This window comes from Mustela erminea, chromosome 2 (genome assembly GCF_009829155.1).
Source record: "Mustela erminea isolate mMusErm1 chromosome 2, mMusErm1.Pri, whole genome shotgun sequence".
Taxonomy (NCBI): Eukaryota; Metazoa; Chordata; class Mammalia; order Carnivora; family Mustelidae; genus Mustela; species Mustela erminea.
In genome coordinates this window covers 100,386,118-100,404,822 of record NC_045615.1, presented here as the reverse complement: position 1 = coordinate 100,404,822, position 18,705 = coordinate 100,386,118, and the positions used below count along the sequence as shown (strand labels likewise).

The 18,705-nt window shown below is 57.2% G+C and overlaps 1 protein-coding gene across 10 annotated transcripts in view; it reads right to left on the bottom strand.

Annotated features, from left to right (window-relative positions):
* Nucleotides 1-18,705, bottom strand: part of ABLIM2 (actin binding LIM protein family member 2) — a 135,114-nt gene that overhangs the window by 34,323 nt on the left and 82,086 nt on the right. For 3 of the 10 annotated variants that reach the window (XM_032333723.1, XM_032333721.1, XM_032333724.1), the window contains exons 10-15: nt 14,755-14,901; nt 12,432-12,464; nt 10,761-10,881; nt 8,578-8,676; nt 2,633-2,734; nt 2,123-2,176 (exon numbers count right to left, since the gene is read on the bottom strand). In XM_032333723.1, the coding sequence (XP_032189614.1) occupies nt 2,123-2,176; nt 2,633-2,734; nt 8,578-8,676; nt 10,761-10,881; nt 12,432-12,464; nt 14,755-14,901 (556 nt within the window). The remainder of the gene's footprint in view (nt 1-2,122; nt 2,177-2,632; nt 2,735-8,577; nt 8,677-10,760; nt 10,882-12,431; nt 12,465-14,754; nt 14,902-18,705) is intronic. The other 7 variants (XM_032333725.1, XM_032333726.1, XM_032333727.1 and 4 more) reach the window with 4 other exon arrangements.

The window sequence follows — 18,705 nt, the reverse complement described above, 5'->3', positions numbered from 1 at the left end:
GATCTCACATGCATACACACACTCTCACATGCTCACACTCATGCATGTTCTCACACAGTGCGCACACATGATCTTCTACACAAACACACTTACACATGCACGGTCTCACAACACACACATGCTTGCACATGCATGCTCACCCGTGCGTGTGCACACACATACACACTTCTGACAGGACGTGTTCCGCCCGGAATGGGGGAAAGAAATCTTGTAAAAGCAAAACACCTCAAATATATCAGGGGCCAGAGACATCCTAACACAAACGTTATTTCTGGAAAGTTCCCTGAGGACACCCCGGGAAGGACAGTGCACACACGTGCTGAGCCCCTTGCACAGCCCATTCCCATTCTAGAAGGGATGGGTTGTGGTCGTGTTTACCCCCCGGCTGTGGCTGGATGCTGGGCGGAGAGCAGGCACTCTGGAAAGTATATTTGCTAAAAGAATCAGGACTCCAGATTGCTGAAGCGATAAATGGGCCTGGGTCGTTGCTCAGCGTTCAGCCATGCAGGAATTCCCTTGCTTTTGGATGGGACAGGCCTCCGTATCCAGGTTAAAAGCAACAACACAAGGATTCACGCTGATAATGTAAAATAAAATGTCTATCCAGGGGATGATTTAGTCAGTCAAAGAACTTGGGGCTGGAAGCTCTTTGTCTTAGATCTGGCCAGTTCGGAGGCTGCTGAGCGATTTCATGATCTGATTTACTGCTTCCTTTGCTTCCTGAGAGGATGGCCCCTCCTATACAACGTGTGTGAATTCTATGAGGTTAATAAAAGGCCAAGTCAGCCAACGCCACTGTGACAAGCACAAGACACACACCTTCCCACATAGGCGTGAACACGGCCACCATGGTGGTAAGACAGCCTTCAATGCAGCTGCTCCTTCCTTCAGCTGGGCCTCGGTCTCCCCACTCGTAACAACAAGGGGCTAGTCTGGACAATCTCTAAGGGCCCTAGGGTCTCACCAGCCCACCCCTCTCTGATCCCTCCATAACATCTGAGCTCCAAGCTTCCCCAGGTGAGTGGGAATGGTAAAGGTCACTACTTTCTGGGAATCCAAGAGTTTAATTCATTCCTTTCTTTCCTGGGACGAGGAAGAAATGCAAGGGAAAACCAGAAATCCTGTTTGTATAATCAGACCACCGATGGATCAGTAAGTCACAGAAAGCATGCTTATAGGATTGCACGTTAACAGTGCTGCAGTTGTGGATGGGGGACGTGGCTGTTTTCTGTGGGTGCCTCCAGACAAGAACTTTAAATACGGGAACCCCTCTTCCCCTCCCCCCATCATATGCACAGCACTTCACAGATTAGAGCCTATTTCCACGTTCATTATTTCATTTGGTCCATAACCAGCCTGTGAAGAGGACAGGGTAGATGGGTCAGTCCCATTTCGCAGAAAAGGAAACAGAGGCTCAGGATGGTGAAGCCCCATGCCCCAAATCACCCAGAAATTCCATCAAGAAACAGAGGGAGACCCGGAGCCTTCTGGCTCCTGCTCCGCGGGTCCAGCCACCTGCCGCCCGAGCCCCTGTCCCAGGCCGATATGGTGGAGCGGAGGTGGGCAGTCACCTTGGAGAGGCAAACCAGGGTCTGAGAGATCCCCTCCCTGCCAGACCTGTCCAGCCCATACTCGCTGATGCGACAGACTCCCTGACTACTGGCTCGCTATTCACTCCCTCCTCAGAAAGTCCTAAAACCCAGGACCGAATGACTACACCTGGTTTGTTCTGCTTTCCAAAACCCTGGCTGGGTTGCGTTGGGGTCCAGGAAGCCTTGTTCCCGAGCACCTCGGCTGACGTCAGCCTGGCTGCCTCCCTCCAAGGGGCATTACGGAAACCCTGGGAACCCGCTGTCGCTGAGGAACTCCCAACCCAAGCCCGTGGACATGTGCTCGCCTCGGCATTAGAGCACACGGAACGGTCCAGACTCAGAGTTGCCCGCCACGGGCTCTGACGCAGAGGCTTCTGGGAGCCCACTTGCCAATCTGTCCTTCCTACTCAGGCTACCCGCGGTGCCTCTCCATCCCCGCTCAGAACACAGCAAAAGGAAGCATCCAGAAGCAAAGGGGGTGGCAACAGGCATGCAGGGAACACACGGCAGCAGAGGAAATCCGACTGTACCATGCTGTTTGTAGATAGGGGGTTTCCTATAGATGTTATCTTTTACGCCCGTGTCTGGGAAAGAAGAGAGAGAAAAGAAGAGCGGGGTGAGCGAGCACACTGGTTTCCATTCCGCTGCTTCTCCAAAGCAGCCATCAGCCACCAGATTCCACACGGCCAGAGAGGCTCACAGGGACTGACTCCTGGGACCCACGCTTCAGACCAAGCATTCCCCAGGCCCAGCCCGAAGCCAGAACCTAATTCAAGGGGAGCGGGGAGGGAGGCCGCTAAGAGTGGGCAGCCGGTCAGACAGAGCCTTCTCTCCAGCACATTCCCAGGAGAACCAAAGGGGCTCCCTGGTGTTTGTGTGGCTTTAGGGGAAACTCCAACGCACGCCAGGAGGGGGACTAGGGGGACATGCAAACCCTCAGAATTGGGGGAGGGGGTGGTCGAGAGGCTCGGGAGTCATAGCAATTCCGTACAATCGGGGGCTCTGCGTGGCAAGCCCAACGACGCGTCCTGGGTTCCTACCTGGGACGTGGAAATGGCGAGGCGCCTGCTGGTAGGTGCAGGGGGGAGGCTTGCTGTCTGAGAGCACCGAGAGGCTGGGGGTGCTCCGACCACTTTCACTGCCTCCAGACGGAAGAGCAAAGACAGGCGGAAGGGAGGAAGGGGAAGGCAGAGGAAAGTAGGTCAAGTAGGAATGCTGGTTCCCAGGAAGCCCGTCTCCCCTGACTGGTGGAGCCCCACAGACGCTCTACCCAGGGAAGGGAGGGGTCCCCTGTCGACACTTCCAGACTGGACCCCAAGGCTTGTTAATCCAACCTCGAGTGGACCCTTTCAAATGGCCCAATTTGCAAGCACTAGTGGCTCCAAGAGCAAAGGTCCTGTGGTTGCCAGTTCACGGGAAGGTGGGCTGGGCTCTGGGCTGACCCCCACTCTCCTCAGGGTGCACAGCTTGTTTGCCGTTGAGCCCCGACTGGAGCTTGAATCCAGCAAATGGCAAATTCACCAAAAACGAAAGCCCCCTTCCCTCCGTATCCTTGCGTAAAAAAGATGCCACTTTCTTGAGGATCTGCAAATCAGTCACTCAGAATAGGATTACAAAATCAGTCCCTAAGGGCCACTGGCTAAAATTTTACCAGCTAGAGAATAAGAGCAAGTTGGTATTCATTAGCTACTAGGCTCCTAAATAGTAGCTTTCTACTTTTGGCAAATTCAATGAAAGGAATTCTCCGATTCTGGCTCCAATTTCTCATCCCATCTGGATTTGTAATTCCTGTTTCTGAACAAGGTTGGATTATCAAGTCACAAATTTAGTAGTCTCCCGGGTGACCATCCCGCCCCATGCCCTACACATACCTATTTAAGGAACAACATGATAGACAGAATGCGATGGGCATCAAACACTTTGGATGATGAGGTTTACGATTCATTTTAGCAAGACACTCCTGAGGCACGCCTCGTTTCCTCTCCCCTCAGCCTCAGGAAACCCTCTGCTACCTTGGATCATAGTCTGGCAAAGGGGGGGTCCTCCTGGCTTGGAAGGAGTCCCTGCGAGCTGCAGCTGTTCCAAGCGGCAGGGCCCTGAGCTGATCCAGCAAGGAAACAGCCCTCCCTTGGGTCTAGACGTGTGCTCAGAGCGCGCTCTTGCCTGCGTCGGGTGCACCGGGAACCCGGGAGGGCATGTAGGGGCAGAAGAGGGCACCCAGCCCGAGCAAGCCCCCATCCGCAATCCAAATTGGGCTGAGACCACAAACGGGGCTGTTGACCACAGCTCGGAACATCCATCCTCCTGCGCTAGGGGCCAATTCCGCCCGTGAGTGCTGATGGAACTCCCAGCCCTGCATCGCCACGTGAACCCTGCCTTCCTCTGAGCCATAGCCTCCTTGCAGGGTCAACCCTTCCAGGGCCCCACACTGGTCCAGGCTCCTTCCTGCAGTTCCCTGAGGGGCAGGAGCCTTCAGGCCATGTCTGAGCCCCTGAAGGAAACCGTCCCCATGTGCACATAAAGGGAACCGCAGATCACGGATTGTTTCTGGCAATGGTGGCTTGCACGGGATCCGCGCTCAAGGGTGGAGAAACACGGCAGAAGTTTAAACAATCTCCTTGCACAGGCTCCGGGACAGCCGAGGATGCCCACTCTGGGGGTCGGCGCAAAGCCGGGTGTGCCCCAGACACGGCCTGGTGAATCCAAGAGGCTTCGAATGGCTCACTTCCTTCTGCCTAGAAGTCACGTGCCCTCATGCACCCAGCTCCCACCCACATGGCTGCAGACGATGGGATACATGGCAGGACTCCTGGCCCCCAGTCCCCAAGCCTAGAGTGCTGTGTCCTCCTACAGCCCAAACATCAGTCTCTGTGTGGGGGAGTGCCCCCAGTGCAGGTCCTCATGGGGCCTGAGACCCAGGGGCAGCTGGGGACACAGACCCAGAAGCAGTGGCCCATGACACCCACCCATACCTGCCACCCAGGGGTACAGAGATCACCAAAGTCTGCCGGGCATGGTCCTAGGCTGAGACATCTCTCCCGGCATCCCTTCCTCCCAGCTTCCCTCCTCACCCCCACGAGAATCCCCTTTGCAATGCCCCCCACTTGTCACAACCCTTCTGGGGCCATGGCCCAGTGCAAAGCCTCCCTAGGAAACCCAGGCCTCTGCTGGCTATTCCCCTGTCTGGACTCACTGGGTTACCTCATCGTAATAAAACACACAGCTAACATCAAGCCCCTGCCCCACTGCCCCCAACCACACCACGTCCAGGGCCCCCCACAGTGCTTTGCCCACATCAGCTCCCGGAAGCTCATGGAAATGCCTACAGCATCCCCGCAGCACTCACGGCTCCCTGGGTCCCTTCTGAAGGAGGCACAGGGCTGGTGTGGGAGGGGGGTGCCCAGGGCCAGGTCCCCGGGTGGGCAGTTTCCTTCCTGGGCCTCAGCAGTAAAACCCCAAGCCACAGATGTGGCCACGGATGCAGGGAAACCCAAGGAGGGCCCAGCTGGACTTTAAAGAGAGGACTCTGTGGACCAGGCTCTCATGGCCTCTGGAGCAGCTCAGGTGGCTTCCACACAGTGGAAGCCAGTGGTCTACGCTGCAGGGGTTCCAGGCCGTCGGAGCAGCCACTGCTGCCTGTCTCTCCACGGGGTAACAGCTCACATCACTGTGGGCGTTACTGCCTCGGTGTTGGCAGAAAGCCACCCTCCATTCAGGCTTCACGTCCCCTCCCCTGTCCCAGGATCCTGTCTGGGACATCACATGACATGCGGCCGTCCCATCTCCCCAAGCTCCTCTGGGCCACAACAATTTCTCAGACGTCTCTGATTTGCGATGATTTTCGTGAGGAGTCCTGGCAGGTGTTCCATGTGGCATCCCTCCATGAGGACTGGTCTGGTTATTTCTCGTGATCAGTGGGGGATCGTGGGTTCTCAGGAGGAAGACCCCTCGGGCACAGTGCCCGCCCATCCCATCAGATCAAGGGCACCTGCCATCGACGTGACTGGTCACTGCAATGGTGACCCTGACCCCCTCGCCGAGGTGGGCTTTGCCAGTCTTCCCAGCTCTGTCACCCTCCCAGCATTCCCACACCGTGCCCTTAGTGGGGAGGTCACCATGACCCGCACACGCCTGGGCACTTGGGGGGGGGGCCCTCCTTGAGAGTGGCACATCCCCATAAGTCACTGGGAGCTGTCTTGCTTGGGACATTTGTCCCTTCTCCTTCATTTAATCATTTGCTCACTTATCTATGTCAGTGTGGACTTGTGTGCCCTCATCTCGCTGGCTGGGTGACAGTCCAGTGTCCCATTACTCATTCTGCTCTTCAATCATCCCAGCTTTGCCTTGGGTCGGCTCCTGCCAAGTCCTCTCAAAGAGGCCAAAAGCAAAGCCAGCTCCGGTCCACATACAAGGGCATGTTAAGGATGATGAGTGAGCCCTGCGTGGGTTCTCATGTGTGTAGCACCTCTCTGCGGGCTGTCTGAGCCTTGACCACAACCACCCAGTATAGTGCATGGCCCCGGGACTAGGGCCAGATAAAGAGCTGCCTCTGGGGCACCACGAGTGGGTGGGAAGCTGGCCCTGACCTGAGGCTCTGCCCTGGCAGCCCTATCCCTCTGGTCCTGTTGCCTCCCACCATGGCGAAAGGAGGTCGCTGGTCAGTAAGCGGCACCTGCCCAGCGAAGGGGTCCCGGAAACACCATCTCCCCTTGACCCTCCATACCTGCCTGCTCCTTAACAGGTGAGAGGCCAGGCTTAAACCTTACGCTGCCTCAGGAAACATCCTCAGGTCTGTAATTCATACTAAAGTGCAAATGACTGCCACCAACACAGAGGCTGCCTGTCTGTCTTGGTTGGGGGAGGGGCTTGGGCACTGAGACATGGTGGGAGGAAGGTGTGTCTGGGGTGGGGGTCCAGTGAGGAGAGAGGAGGAAAGCAAGGGGCCCCTGTCAGCAATCAGCTGGGTCAGGCAGGTGAGGGCTGGGGTGAGGGCAAGCCTCTCCTTGGGGAGCCCTCCCCCCACAGCAGCATTCAGAGAGTAATCTCCACCTGGAGGAACTAAAGATGTGAAGGATGCCATCAGGAGAGGCCCAATGGCAACACGGCTGTCTCTCCCTGTGCTCCCCCCCAGCCCTCCCTCACAGGGTGAGGAAGGGGCGCTGCTCCCGCTGATGTGCCTGGAGCGGGCTGGCTGTAGGTTTGAGACACCGTCCCAGGGCCTGCCTTTGGCTGAGGGCACATGCTGGCATTCCTCACCCTGGAGAACTTGAGGGTAGAGGGTCAGAAGGGAGCAACGGAGGACAGGGTCGCAATGTCTGCTCTGGCCCCAGACCCAGCCTGGACTCGTCTTGGCCAGAACGGGTCCCCATGCAGTCCAGCCAGCTCATGGGCAGCTGTTGGGACAGCATGGCTACCACAGCAGAGACAGTAAGTACCCCAAGGCTGGGCCTCACTTCTGGGCCACTCCTCTTCCAGATCCCCCAGCAGGACAGCCCCATCCAAAGCAGGGCCATGGCGGGTGGGTGTCCAGGGGCCCGCGGACCAGTTAGTGAAGGGAGAAGAGGCATCTCCTTCGTGACCTGCCATGACCTGGCCATTAGCCAAATTCCCCCTGGTTTGCAGGGACTGTGCGTTCTTTTCACAGGACACGCAGGGGCCATCCAGACACGTGTCCCAAGGCCCTGCTGGCTGCGTCCACTCACGGGATGCACCATGTCAGGCTTCACTGCTTCTCGAGAGAGACGATATGTCCAGAAGACTCAGACTGTGAGCTGTCGGGTCCCAATGCTCAGGGGCTCGGCTCTCCATAGACCGAGGTTGGGGGGGACATGCAAAGCAGGTGACAGTGATGTACGGAAGGGAAGGCACAGGTGCCAAGAGCCCCATCTAAGACCGTCAGATGGGGGCACGAGCCAGCTGAACTCGGCTAGCCTCCCGGCCCCATCGGCAGGGATATGTCCCACCGGGAGGGACATGTCCCACTCAGCCTCTGTACAGAATGGGGCTCAGCGGCTCTCTGGGGACATCAGTGAGAACATCGCTGTGGCTTCCTCTAACGCCAGAGCATCCTTCTGTGGTATCTCATGCTGCCTAGCAACATGCCAGACACGTATTTCTTACTGTTCTGGAGGCTGCAAGTCTCAGACCAAAGTGGGGCAGGGCTTGGTTTCCATTGGGAGCACTGCTCCTGGCTGGTAGACGGCTACCCTGTCCTCGCATGACCGTGAGGCCCTTCCTCTGAGCACATGCAGAGAGCGAGAGCTCTTCCCGGGTCTGTTCTTCTTCTTGTAAGGCCACTGATCTTATGGGGTCAGGGCCTCACCTTAGTGACTTCATGTGGCCCTGATGGCCTCTGAGAGACCCCCATCTCCAAATGTAACCCCAGTTAGGGCTTTAACGTACAGATTCTGGGGACACAAGCAGTCCGTAACATATGGGAATGAGCATGGCCATTTTCCTGGTGTGATTGGCCTATGATGTCTGTGCAGGGATGTGGACGGCGGGTGGGTCCACGGCCTGGGAAGGGGCAGGAGCTGGAGCCCGTACAGGTGTGCCTCTGGCCCCAGCCACCGTGAGCCCCGAGGCCACAGACAAGTCACAGTCTGCTCTGTTTTAGCCCCTGATAATGGCTGCAAGCAGTCCCTGTGCCCCGAGGAGCCGATGTGGGAAATCAGAGGGGGTCACGGGGGAAGGTTTCAGAAACGAGGCCCCAGGCCAAGCACGGGGGATATGCTAGCCTCCTGCCCCATGGCTTTCACTCAGCTCCTCACTACTCACTCCTTCCCACAGCAAGCTTCCTATGTCCTTGTCCCAGGAACACTGACACAGCGACAGAAACGGGGCTGGACCCACGAGACACACAGCAGGGAGCACGGGCAGAGACACAGGGCTCGGGGAAGCCATGCGGCGGACACAGGACAGCAAGACACAGACGCGTGGCTGGACGCCCTGCGCGTGCCCGCAGCCCGGGCACTGCACACCTTACCTCGGAAGTAGGGGATGTAATGATGTCTGAACACGGATGTAGGGCTTGGGTGTTGGGACAGGGACAGGCAGCTACTGGTACCAACACTCACAGTACCAGCTGCGGGCGACAGAGAGCAAGTCAGAGTCCACCCCAGACCCACTGGCCGCACAGCCACCAAATATTCCTAGGCCCCACTCCGCTAGGAACATTTGCGCTTCCTCTCCCGAGGAAGGGACACCTTTTTGAGGCAGCCAAGGGGGACTCAGCAGATACGCTTTAGACCAGTCTGCTCCGGTTCTGAGCAAGGAAGCCCAGCCACCTGAGGAACAGGGTGGCAGCCCTGGCCCTGAGCCCCGGCCTATCCCTCCACTTGGGGGCTCCTTGGCCTCTGAGACAGCTGACAGCAGCTGGCTAGAGCGGGGTGGGCATGCACCTGACAGGCACCAGGCCTTGTCCCGCCAAGACCCACATCTCAGCTCCCTGGAAGCCGCACCTGGCCAGGCATAGCCAACAAGCCCAGCTGAGCCAGGGGTTGGGGTTTGGGGATGGGGGATTGGGAGTAGAGCCCTCGGAGAGGACGCCTGGGAAGGTGGACCACCCTTCAGTCCTCACTCACCTGCTTGCCTGCTTGCTCGTCAGTCATTCATCCATTTGTTCACTCTCACCCCTGCTCACTCATTCACTCACACACTCATTCACACACTTGCTCACCCACTCACTTGCTCACTTACACACTCCCTCACTTATTCACTCATTCACTCACTCACACACTTGCTCACTCATTCACTCACACATTCATTCACTCGCTCACTCACTCACTCACACACTCCCTGGCTCACTCACACACATCGCACACCCCTGGCTCCCTCACACACACACACTTGTATACTCCCTGGCTCACTCACATACTCACACACACTCACAACCCTGTGGTCACTCTAACTGGCTAGTTACTAACTAACTGGCTCACTCACACATACACACTCACACTAACATGCCTCCCGGCTCACACACTCACTGGCTCACTCACACACATTCACATACTCCTGACTCACACACCTGCACACACACTTGCACACCCCTGGCTCATATGCTTGCACACCCCCTGACTCACACACACATTCACGCACCCCGTGGCTCACACACTTGCACACCCCTGGCTGACACGCACCCCTGCTCACACGCACACTTGCATATCCCCGGCCTCACATACTCACACACATGCTTGCACACGCCCTGGCTGACACACATATCCCCGGCCTCACACACTCACACACATGCTTGCACACGCCCTGGCTGACACACACGCCCTTCACACGCTTGCACACACGCTTGCACACCCCCTGGCTCCCACACTCGCATACTGATCCGTCCATTCTCCACTTATTGAGCAGGATGTTCCAAGAACATTGCAGGGAGTTGACAAAAATAACTTTGCAAATGAATGAGTTGACTTTTCCACAAAGGCTGTGAAAATTAGAGCTGTAGCCCGTGGATGTGGACATGGAGTCATGCAGCAGCTGGCCATGGAGGAAGCAGCTAGGAAAAATCCCTCACAAAGGCAGTGTGCACGTGGAGTGTCCCTGGGCCTTGGACACACTGAGGCCAATGGTGAGTTTTCAGAGCTAAGGGCGAGCGATACACAGCTGGGCACTAGGCAGGGGAGGCAGCAGACCAGGGAAGGAGAGCGCCCTGCCCTGGGTGTCCCCTTGCCAGGAGGGGGGCAGTGAGCCTTCACCCACATTCCCATGGGGACGGCTGCCGGTCTTCGGGGCCACCAACCCAGCCATAGGTGAAGGGTGTCAATAGATATTCTAACTGGTTTTGGCCATTGACACTGCCCACACAGTTCAACCCCCCCAGCCCCACGTGAGCTCGGCACTAACGGACCTCTGGTCGCCCATATTTATGCCCCTTTAGCTCCCTGGCATCCCTTGCTAGATTCTAAATGCTCAGTGCTGCCTGTGTGTTTCACCCAGGTAACCAGCTGCCTGCACAGCAGTCCTCTCTTCCCCTCCAAACACGGGGGGCCAACCTCCCCAGACACGTGACCTGGTCAGGTTCTCCCATCCCCCGCTGGCCTTCCCACACCCGGCCCATCATCTTTCCGGTTGTGTAAAGGAAGAGACAGAGTCAGAAGAGGGAAAGCAATAAGAAATACGGCTTGATCTGGGGTCAAAGAAGCCACGGGGGCTGAGTACCTGGACGGCTGTAGTGCTGGGGGGACCGTGAGGTTGGGGTGTAGCGCCCGAGGCTGACGGACCCGGTGGAGCTCGGGCTGGAGGTCCGGCACTGCTTGTAAGAGCGGTCATCCTGATCCCCCTGGGAGGAAAGGCAGCCTGGTGAACAGCGGAGCTGTGGGCACTGCCTGCCCCCACGCATTCACCCTCCTCCTGGTGTTGGCCCTCTGGACCGGAGAGGCTGACTCAGCATGGCCCCAGGATGACAACATTTGCACCTGCCAGGGCACCCTGGGATGAGCCAGGTAGGGGCTGGTTCCTGTGCCAATACTCCCCGTGGCCTGAGCACGTCCCCAGAACCCCCAGATCCCAGAGGGCAGAGTCTCCATCAGCCCTCCCTATGGCTGGGCTCCTAAAGAGAGTTCCCCCTACACCTCTCCTGCCCCATCCTTCTGGCCACCCAAAGCTCCTTACAAGCAGGATCTTTTGAGATCCTCGAGAATCATGAGATTCTGCATTCTCCCCCCACCTCCCGCACAAGGGGGCTCCCAGATATGGGACGTAGAAGACACCCCTCCCAGGCTTGAAGGCCCAGTTGAGTCAGACCCACAAGCACTGGCCCACGAGACTCCAGTCAAATGGGATGAACAATGGTTTGGAACAGTCAGAGCAGGCTGCAGGTGGCGTGAGATGGCATGACACCATGGTTCGGGGGAGGGCAGGCTGCTGGCCCGCCACAGCCCAGACCACTAGCCAGAGTCCTGGAATGGCCCAGCCCAGCAGCCTGCCGTGGGGTAAGCTGAGGCCAGCACGAGGGTAAGCCCAGGAGAGGGGAGAGTCTGGTCTGGAGCTCATGGCCCTCACGCCTTCTGAGCTGACTTTCTGCCTCCAAAAGCATGTCCTTCAGCAGAACTAGCTGAGCCACTGCCCTAACACCTGCCCATGCCCCCACCTCGACACCTGGCCAGACCAGCTCCCGCAAAGGGATCTCTCCTGCCAGCTGTCCCCTGGCTTCCCCCTGAGCCCGCCTGGCCTGTCCCACCCACGGCAATGGGCGCTCTCTCCATGCTGACCAGTTGCCATCCCACAGGCATCCCATCTCCTTGCTTAGCCTGTCCATGGGGCTGGCCAGCCACATGTGGTTTTTGAAGCTCATCATGGATGGCCACTTGTCCGGTATGGGTGGTGCATTCCTGGATCCGAGAGTTCGATGCCCATGCAGACTGGAGTCTGATTGGCACCTGTCCAGACCCCTGAGTGGCTCTGAGAAATAGGCAGACAGGGCTGTGGACCAGAAATGCTACTGGATAGAGAAATGTTCTTGGAATATTTGTCTGCGAGGACCCGGGAGCCCAGTATGTCCCGCCCAGAGGAGCGTGAGCGGGCCCAAGCTCACCCGGGCTCCTGGGCCTTTTATCTCCAGGAAGCCATGAGCCAGACCTCAGGGAGCCACACCCCAAGTGTCAGCCACTGCAGGACTGACAGGTGCACCATGGAAGCATGCAGATGAGACACGATTATAAAAATAACCGACACCCAGGATGGCGTTTCAGGCTACCGAGGACCCTGGCCCCAGACCCCATGGTTGAGAGCCACATAGGCCCTCTCAGCGTTGCCGTGGGTGGTTATGTTTATAACCCCAGTGGCAGTGCCATGAGCAAGAGGGGGCATTGGCCAGGGACAGGCAGTTACCTCCGTCAACGTTGGCGAGAGTACCTGTGGGGACTGGGGACACAACATGCAGAATGGCCTGTTAGGTCGCTGATGGGGGTTGAGGGGCACACACACACCCTCACACCCAGACCCTCCTCCAGATGGGAAATGAACCCCACCATAAGACATGATGCAGGATTCCAGAACCTTCTTTTAAGATAAATATGGTCAATGGTCCTCCAAGAAAGGGGTCCCCAGGACACTTGTTTGGGCCAAGCCTGGAGTGTCCCTCCACACTGGCCCGCCCTGATGCCTACTGCTCTCCCGTGAGGATGTATTTTCCAAAAGGAAAACCATCAGTTCAGGGCATGCAGTGACAACAACATCTGAGCCCAGCACCTTGGTTTTCTCCAGACCGGAGAGATGAGGGGCCCAGAAAAAGGAGGGGCTGTTAGGACCTCAGGGTTTAGGGTTCCTGCTCTCTGCAGAATGGAAAGGGAAAGTGTCCCCAATCTTCCCATTTCACAGAAGGGGAGACTGAGGCTCAGAGAGGTGAAGGCAGTTCCCCAAGCCTCCAGCCTGCTGTTCTTTTTCCCGCTGGACCCCTGCTCTGGTGGCCACCTGCCACCAGAAGGCCGCCATCCCAGAGAGACAGGGCCCTCCAGCCCTGAGGCCAGTGTCTGCTCAGCTCAGTGCCTGACCCTCCTTCTGGGGCTTTCCTGTCCCCACCCCATCATTTACCCACAGATGGGCCCCCTTAGAGATCTCCATTATGCCGGCTTCCCGCCAGGGTGTGGCAGGGCCTGGAGAGGGGAGAGGCCCAGGGCCCTGAGATAGGGGAGTGAGGGGACTCTGACACCCCCGGGGAATGGCAGAAGCTGGCCGGGAGGCCACAGTGACCAGGGCTGGGTAGCCCAGCCCAAGTCCCACCTCGCCTCGGTGAGATGCATAGCCCTAGGCCATGTCTGTCCCCTGAGCCTGTGCCCTCGTCTGCACTTGGGACACTCCCTCCTACAGTGTGGGGCCACGGGCCACGCACACACAGGAAAGCCCAGTGTCCATACAGTGAGTAGGCCAGCAGAGTAAGCAGTGACCTGGATGGTGGGGACACCGCTCAGCTGCCACAGTGTGACCCACCAGCTCACAGCACCACAAGAGGGGTGTAACATTGGCGACTGTGGCTCAGACCTGGCATGTGCCCTGTGCTGTTGTGCTCTGCTTGTTTGTTTGTGGACACTTTCGGGACCTGTGGGAGCAGGACTGAGGGTAGCAGCCACCTGCGCCCACGTGCATGTGTGGCCCTCCCTGGCCACAGGGCTCCATGGCACTCACAGCAGCCCTACAAACAGCTGGGGGCCCCATGAGCCAGTCTGCACAGGAAATCTCGGGCTCCAGCCAGGGAGGGTGGGGTGGCCCAGGGCCACCAAGGGGTTGGACGGGAACTTGAACCCCAGCCTCTAGATTTGGCTCCCGTGTCTTAGAGGAAGCACGAGGGGCAGCTAAGGAAATAGCCAGCAGGTGGTCTTTGGGGCAGAAAGGCCTGGATTGGTCTCAGCTGTGCCATTCATCATTTGGGGGAGCTTGGCCAAGTCACTGGACCTTTCTGATCCACTTCTAGTGCTGTCCACTGGAGCTTACCAGATACTGGAGAATAAAGCCCCACACACAGCTTGCATGCGTGGTAGGTGGGGGCAGGTTGGGATCCCTCCCTGTCCTGCCTCTGAATGGGGCTTGTTGCCCAGATCCTCAGGGTCCCGGGTGTCCCCTGCAGCAGAAGCCAGCCAAGAGGGGTGCCTGCTAGCTACTGAGCAAACTAACTGGGGTTGTCGTCACCCTCCTGCCCCACCCTTGTGCTGCACAGCCCAGAGCACCTGTGCCCGGCTCCCAACAAGTGGACAGCACACACGCTTGGGCCACCAGCTGGCAAATTGTTCTTCCCACCTAGCCCAGGCATCCACGGCCACACTCCAGTCTCAACATTACCAAAGAGCAGGGAAAACCAACAGTGGACTCCATGTGAGATGGAGAAAGGCCACGAGAACCAAGTCACCAGAGAAGGACGCGCCCAAGGGACTCTAGGGAGTCCGTCGTGTGTGGTCCCCATAGGTCGTCAAATCAGCACATGGGATTCACGAGGCGGGAGGCAGGCCAGCCACAGAGGGCGGCAGCTTTCCTTCACACCAGCGTGTCTCCTACTTCCTCCCCTGCCCAAGCAGACCCTCGGCCAGGGTTGGGGTGGAGCCCTTGGGGCCTCTCGATAGGGGATGGGCACAGGCCATTAGAGGGGACAGGAGGCCAAGGGTCAAGGGGAGGAAGCAGGCGACCCCTGCCGTGGGCACGCCGCCTGCCATGGGGGCCGCACCTCGTGGCAGCTCTGCCTGCCTGTCGCTGAATGGCTGATGTATGGCGAGTAGGAGATCATGTCGGGGCGGTCGATGTTATAGATGGCCTTGCTTTTAGGAAGAGCAGCCAGGTCCCTGTAGTCAAGAATCTCATCGCCCAGCTTGGCCTGAGAGAGAGAGAGAGAGAGAGCGAAGGCGCTGTGACTCACAGCCCAGAGAGGGCAGCAGGTGCTCCAGTGGCCACTTGGACAGTGGGGCCATGCCCAGGATCCAGGCTCGGTGCAATGGGGGTGAAGGGACAAAGGCAGCGGTGAGGGGATCCTCATGGTCCCGTGGGCCTGGGTCCTTCGACCCTACCTTGGAAGGTCACACGGTCCTAAGGAAGTTTATTCTCTGATCCTCTGCCTCTCACCCTCCAGAGTGGCACAAACAGTTGCATAGGACAGCCCCAGGGGCAGACACGTAGAGCCGCTCGCCTGCCCAGCACAGAGCCCAGCAGACAGCGAGACTCAGCCATGGCCTAAACATACCTATGCACACCTGTGTATGCACACACCAATCTATACGCACATGCAAATCACACGCACACAGATGAGAATGCACACGTGTGCATATGGACATGCAAATTCTTGGATACATATGCATACATATACACCCACAAGAATAACATGCACGTGTGTGTGCAAACACAGACCCATGTGTGAATATATGCAAACAGCATGTGAAAACATGCCTATAAACACATATGCACATATGCATGCACACCTAAAACACGTGTGTGCCAATAGGCATGTGCAGGCACTTAAAGTTTCAAGTACATGTATGTGTGCATGCAAACATGCACATTCATGCACGTGCACACACGATATATATGCACATAAGACAGGTGCGTGTGTGCATGCATTTAAATATACACCTAGTAGGTGTGTGTATGTGCATGTGCAAACACCATGTACACACTTATGCACACATATTGCACGTGCACACAGAGGACTGCCTACGGCAGAGGTGGTATATGCACTCACAGACCTCTACCCTCTCACTGCCACTGCCGAACACTAGCACACACACTTGCACAAGTCGTAAGTGCCCATACCCTCTCACACACTCACGTGTGCAGGCACAATGCACACTCCCTTTCTCACCCACCACTGCACACCAGCACAGATGCTCACACATGCTCCTGTCCCCACATCAGTGCATGTTCACACCCTCATGTCCACACACTTGCTCATACACACACACACAGTCCCACACTGGCACACATGCTCTCGGCCCCAACTCACACCTACACATGTACATGCACACACTCCCATGCGATAACACACATTCATACTCATGATCACACTCACCTGAACCACTACACACTCACAAGCACAGGTATTCACACTCCCACAAGGTTGCACACACATGCATGCACTCAGCAATTTCCACTTGAGCTACGGCAGCAGAGTGACTGACACTTGTCAGGCTGGCTGGGCTAGGACCTCTGGTGGAGCTAGGACTGCACCTGGATTCCGGCAGGTGCTCACGGAGGGTGCACACAGAGCCACTGCATTTGCTCAGGGAACAGCCACCAGACCACTCACTCTCCTTTGACCTGGGCTTCTCCAGCATTGTTCCACTGCTCCGGGCTTCTGCTCCCACTCTGCTGCCCCTCCCTGCTTCAGGGGGCTGCCGGGGGCACATGGCAGGCTGAAACAGTTCCTGGAGCTGGGCAGGACCACACCCACACACCCCTCAGCTGTCACAACAGGACGATCATCTGTGTCAGTTCCCGTGTTCCTGTCATGGGTGCCAACGTCCCCATCCACCCTGGAGCAGACACCTGTGATCACCTCCTCCCCACCAGGACCCCCTATCAGGATTAAGGTCAGCTTAGCCTTGCCGGATGTCAGGCTGTCCCCACCAACTCGGCTTTACCTGAACCCTGAGGGAATCTTTTGCTCAACCCGTGTCCTGCAGTGACCCGGGTCCAGGGCCAGCATGGGCCCAAATTCTTCTCTGTGGTGGAACCAGCTGTCCCTTTCCAGCCCAGGTGGCTCTGGTCCAGGTCCTCAGCTGCTCACACCTAGACCCGGCCAGAGCCTCCAGGGCGTTCTTCCCACATTTGCGCCAAACAAACATCATCAACAGAGGTTGCTAACATTGTGAGCTCCTCCCTGGGATGGCACTGGCCTGAGCCTTTTATTATCTACTCCCCAAATACTCATGAAGAGCCCGTGATGGGGGCAGCTATTTACCGTCCTTCACTGATGCAGAAAGCAGAGCCAGAGAGGTTACGTAACTCACCCAGAGTCACACAGCCAGGGATGTGGGGTAGGAAGAGGCCTGGGTTCTTGGACTCCAGAGCTGTGCTCCCCACCATCCTCTCTGCCGGGCCCCAGCCTCTGGAGCCCCAGCTACGGCACATTGCCTGCCAGCTCAAATCTTCTGACAGCCTCTCCAGGTAGGTGACACAACCCTTTGCTATGGTCCCCAAATGCAAGGTTGATGTTCCCGGCCTGCTCCCCACAAGGTCTCTCCTTCCTGTGCCCCCAGCAGGCCAGGGTTCAGTAGCCCCAGGCCACCTCCCCTAAGAAGCCTTCCCTGACCACCCAACTCCAAGACTCTCATGAGCTGGCGGATGCTCTTGGGGTGAACGCTGCCATTTGTGGTGTAGGTTGAGAGATGGAATGTCAGATGTCTCAGACCTCTGACTCTTCCCCGTGGAGCCCTGGGCAGGGCTCAGAAGACCTGAGTTCGAATCCTAAGCCTGTCGTTTGTAGCCAGGATGGACCCTGATCAGAATTTTTGAGCTATCCCTCAAGGGCCCTTGTACACCTGCTTACCTGAGGGGCTCACTCCACCGCCCATGCTGCCTACCAAGATGAGCTTCTTATGGGGCCCAAGGGCTTGGCACCTGCTGCTCTCTCCCAGGCCTCTGTGCCTGCTCCCCCTCTGGTTCTTCCAGACTCAGTCCAGGTGGCCCTCTCTGAGGGACCTGCCCTGCCCCCTCCATTATTTGGGTTGAGTGTCTTGTTTCCTTCAAGTAAAAGTGCTGATGTTGGTTGACACATCAGGCTCCCACGAGGGACTGGTGGCTCCTGGGGATCCAAGACTTGATCTGATTCATTACGGGGCCCCTCTCCCTAGCTCTGTCCCTGGCATGGCAGGATCCTTGGGGCATACTTGCCAAATTCAAGTAAAATCCTTGGGGCATTTGCCAAAATTAGGTGGATTCTCTGGGCCATTTTACAAGATGAGAATGCCACCTACGTCTTGTCTATCCACTGGATTTCATGAACCTCAAATTAAAGCTGACGCTGGAATGGAGGGCCAGGCGAGGCCTGGACTCACAGGTCCATGTGCAGATGGACACCCTTCCCTGCCTTGGACCCCGCTGTGATCAGAGCATCTGCCCTCCCATGGCTGTCAGCCCCACTCTGCACAGGTCAGCGAGGCCGGCCCCACCCTGGGTTTAGCCCCTGCTGATCCCTGAACAGCATGGATCAGGGAGGCAGCTGGAGGGCACCAATACTGCCTGCTCCCACCCTGGACAGGTGGCTCTGCTCCTGGGTCCTCAGCACCTGTCCTGCCTAGTACACACACAGATGCATTTCCTCCCACAGGTGGCCTCTGGGTGGTCGCCATGACAACGGGCCATGCTCTCTAATTGGCGGAAGGATGCGTATATGTTCCTGGGACTTCTCTTCACTTTTTTCTCTCCCATACTCCATCCAGCATCATAAATAATAATAACATATAGCTGTCCACGACCGTATAGTTACAACAAACTGTCCCTAATAATACATTGTAACGTGATGATGCTGATTTTCTGCTTTCCTTTGTTACTGATTTACTGCTGCACTGAAGAAAGGTTACAACAAAATATTCAGCATGACCTCATTTGGGTTAAAAAAGAATACAGCACAAAGGGACCTAAGGGGCGTGTCACATAATATTATCAGGGCTACCTTGGCCAGTTGGAG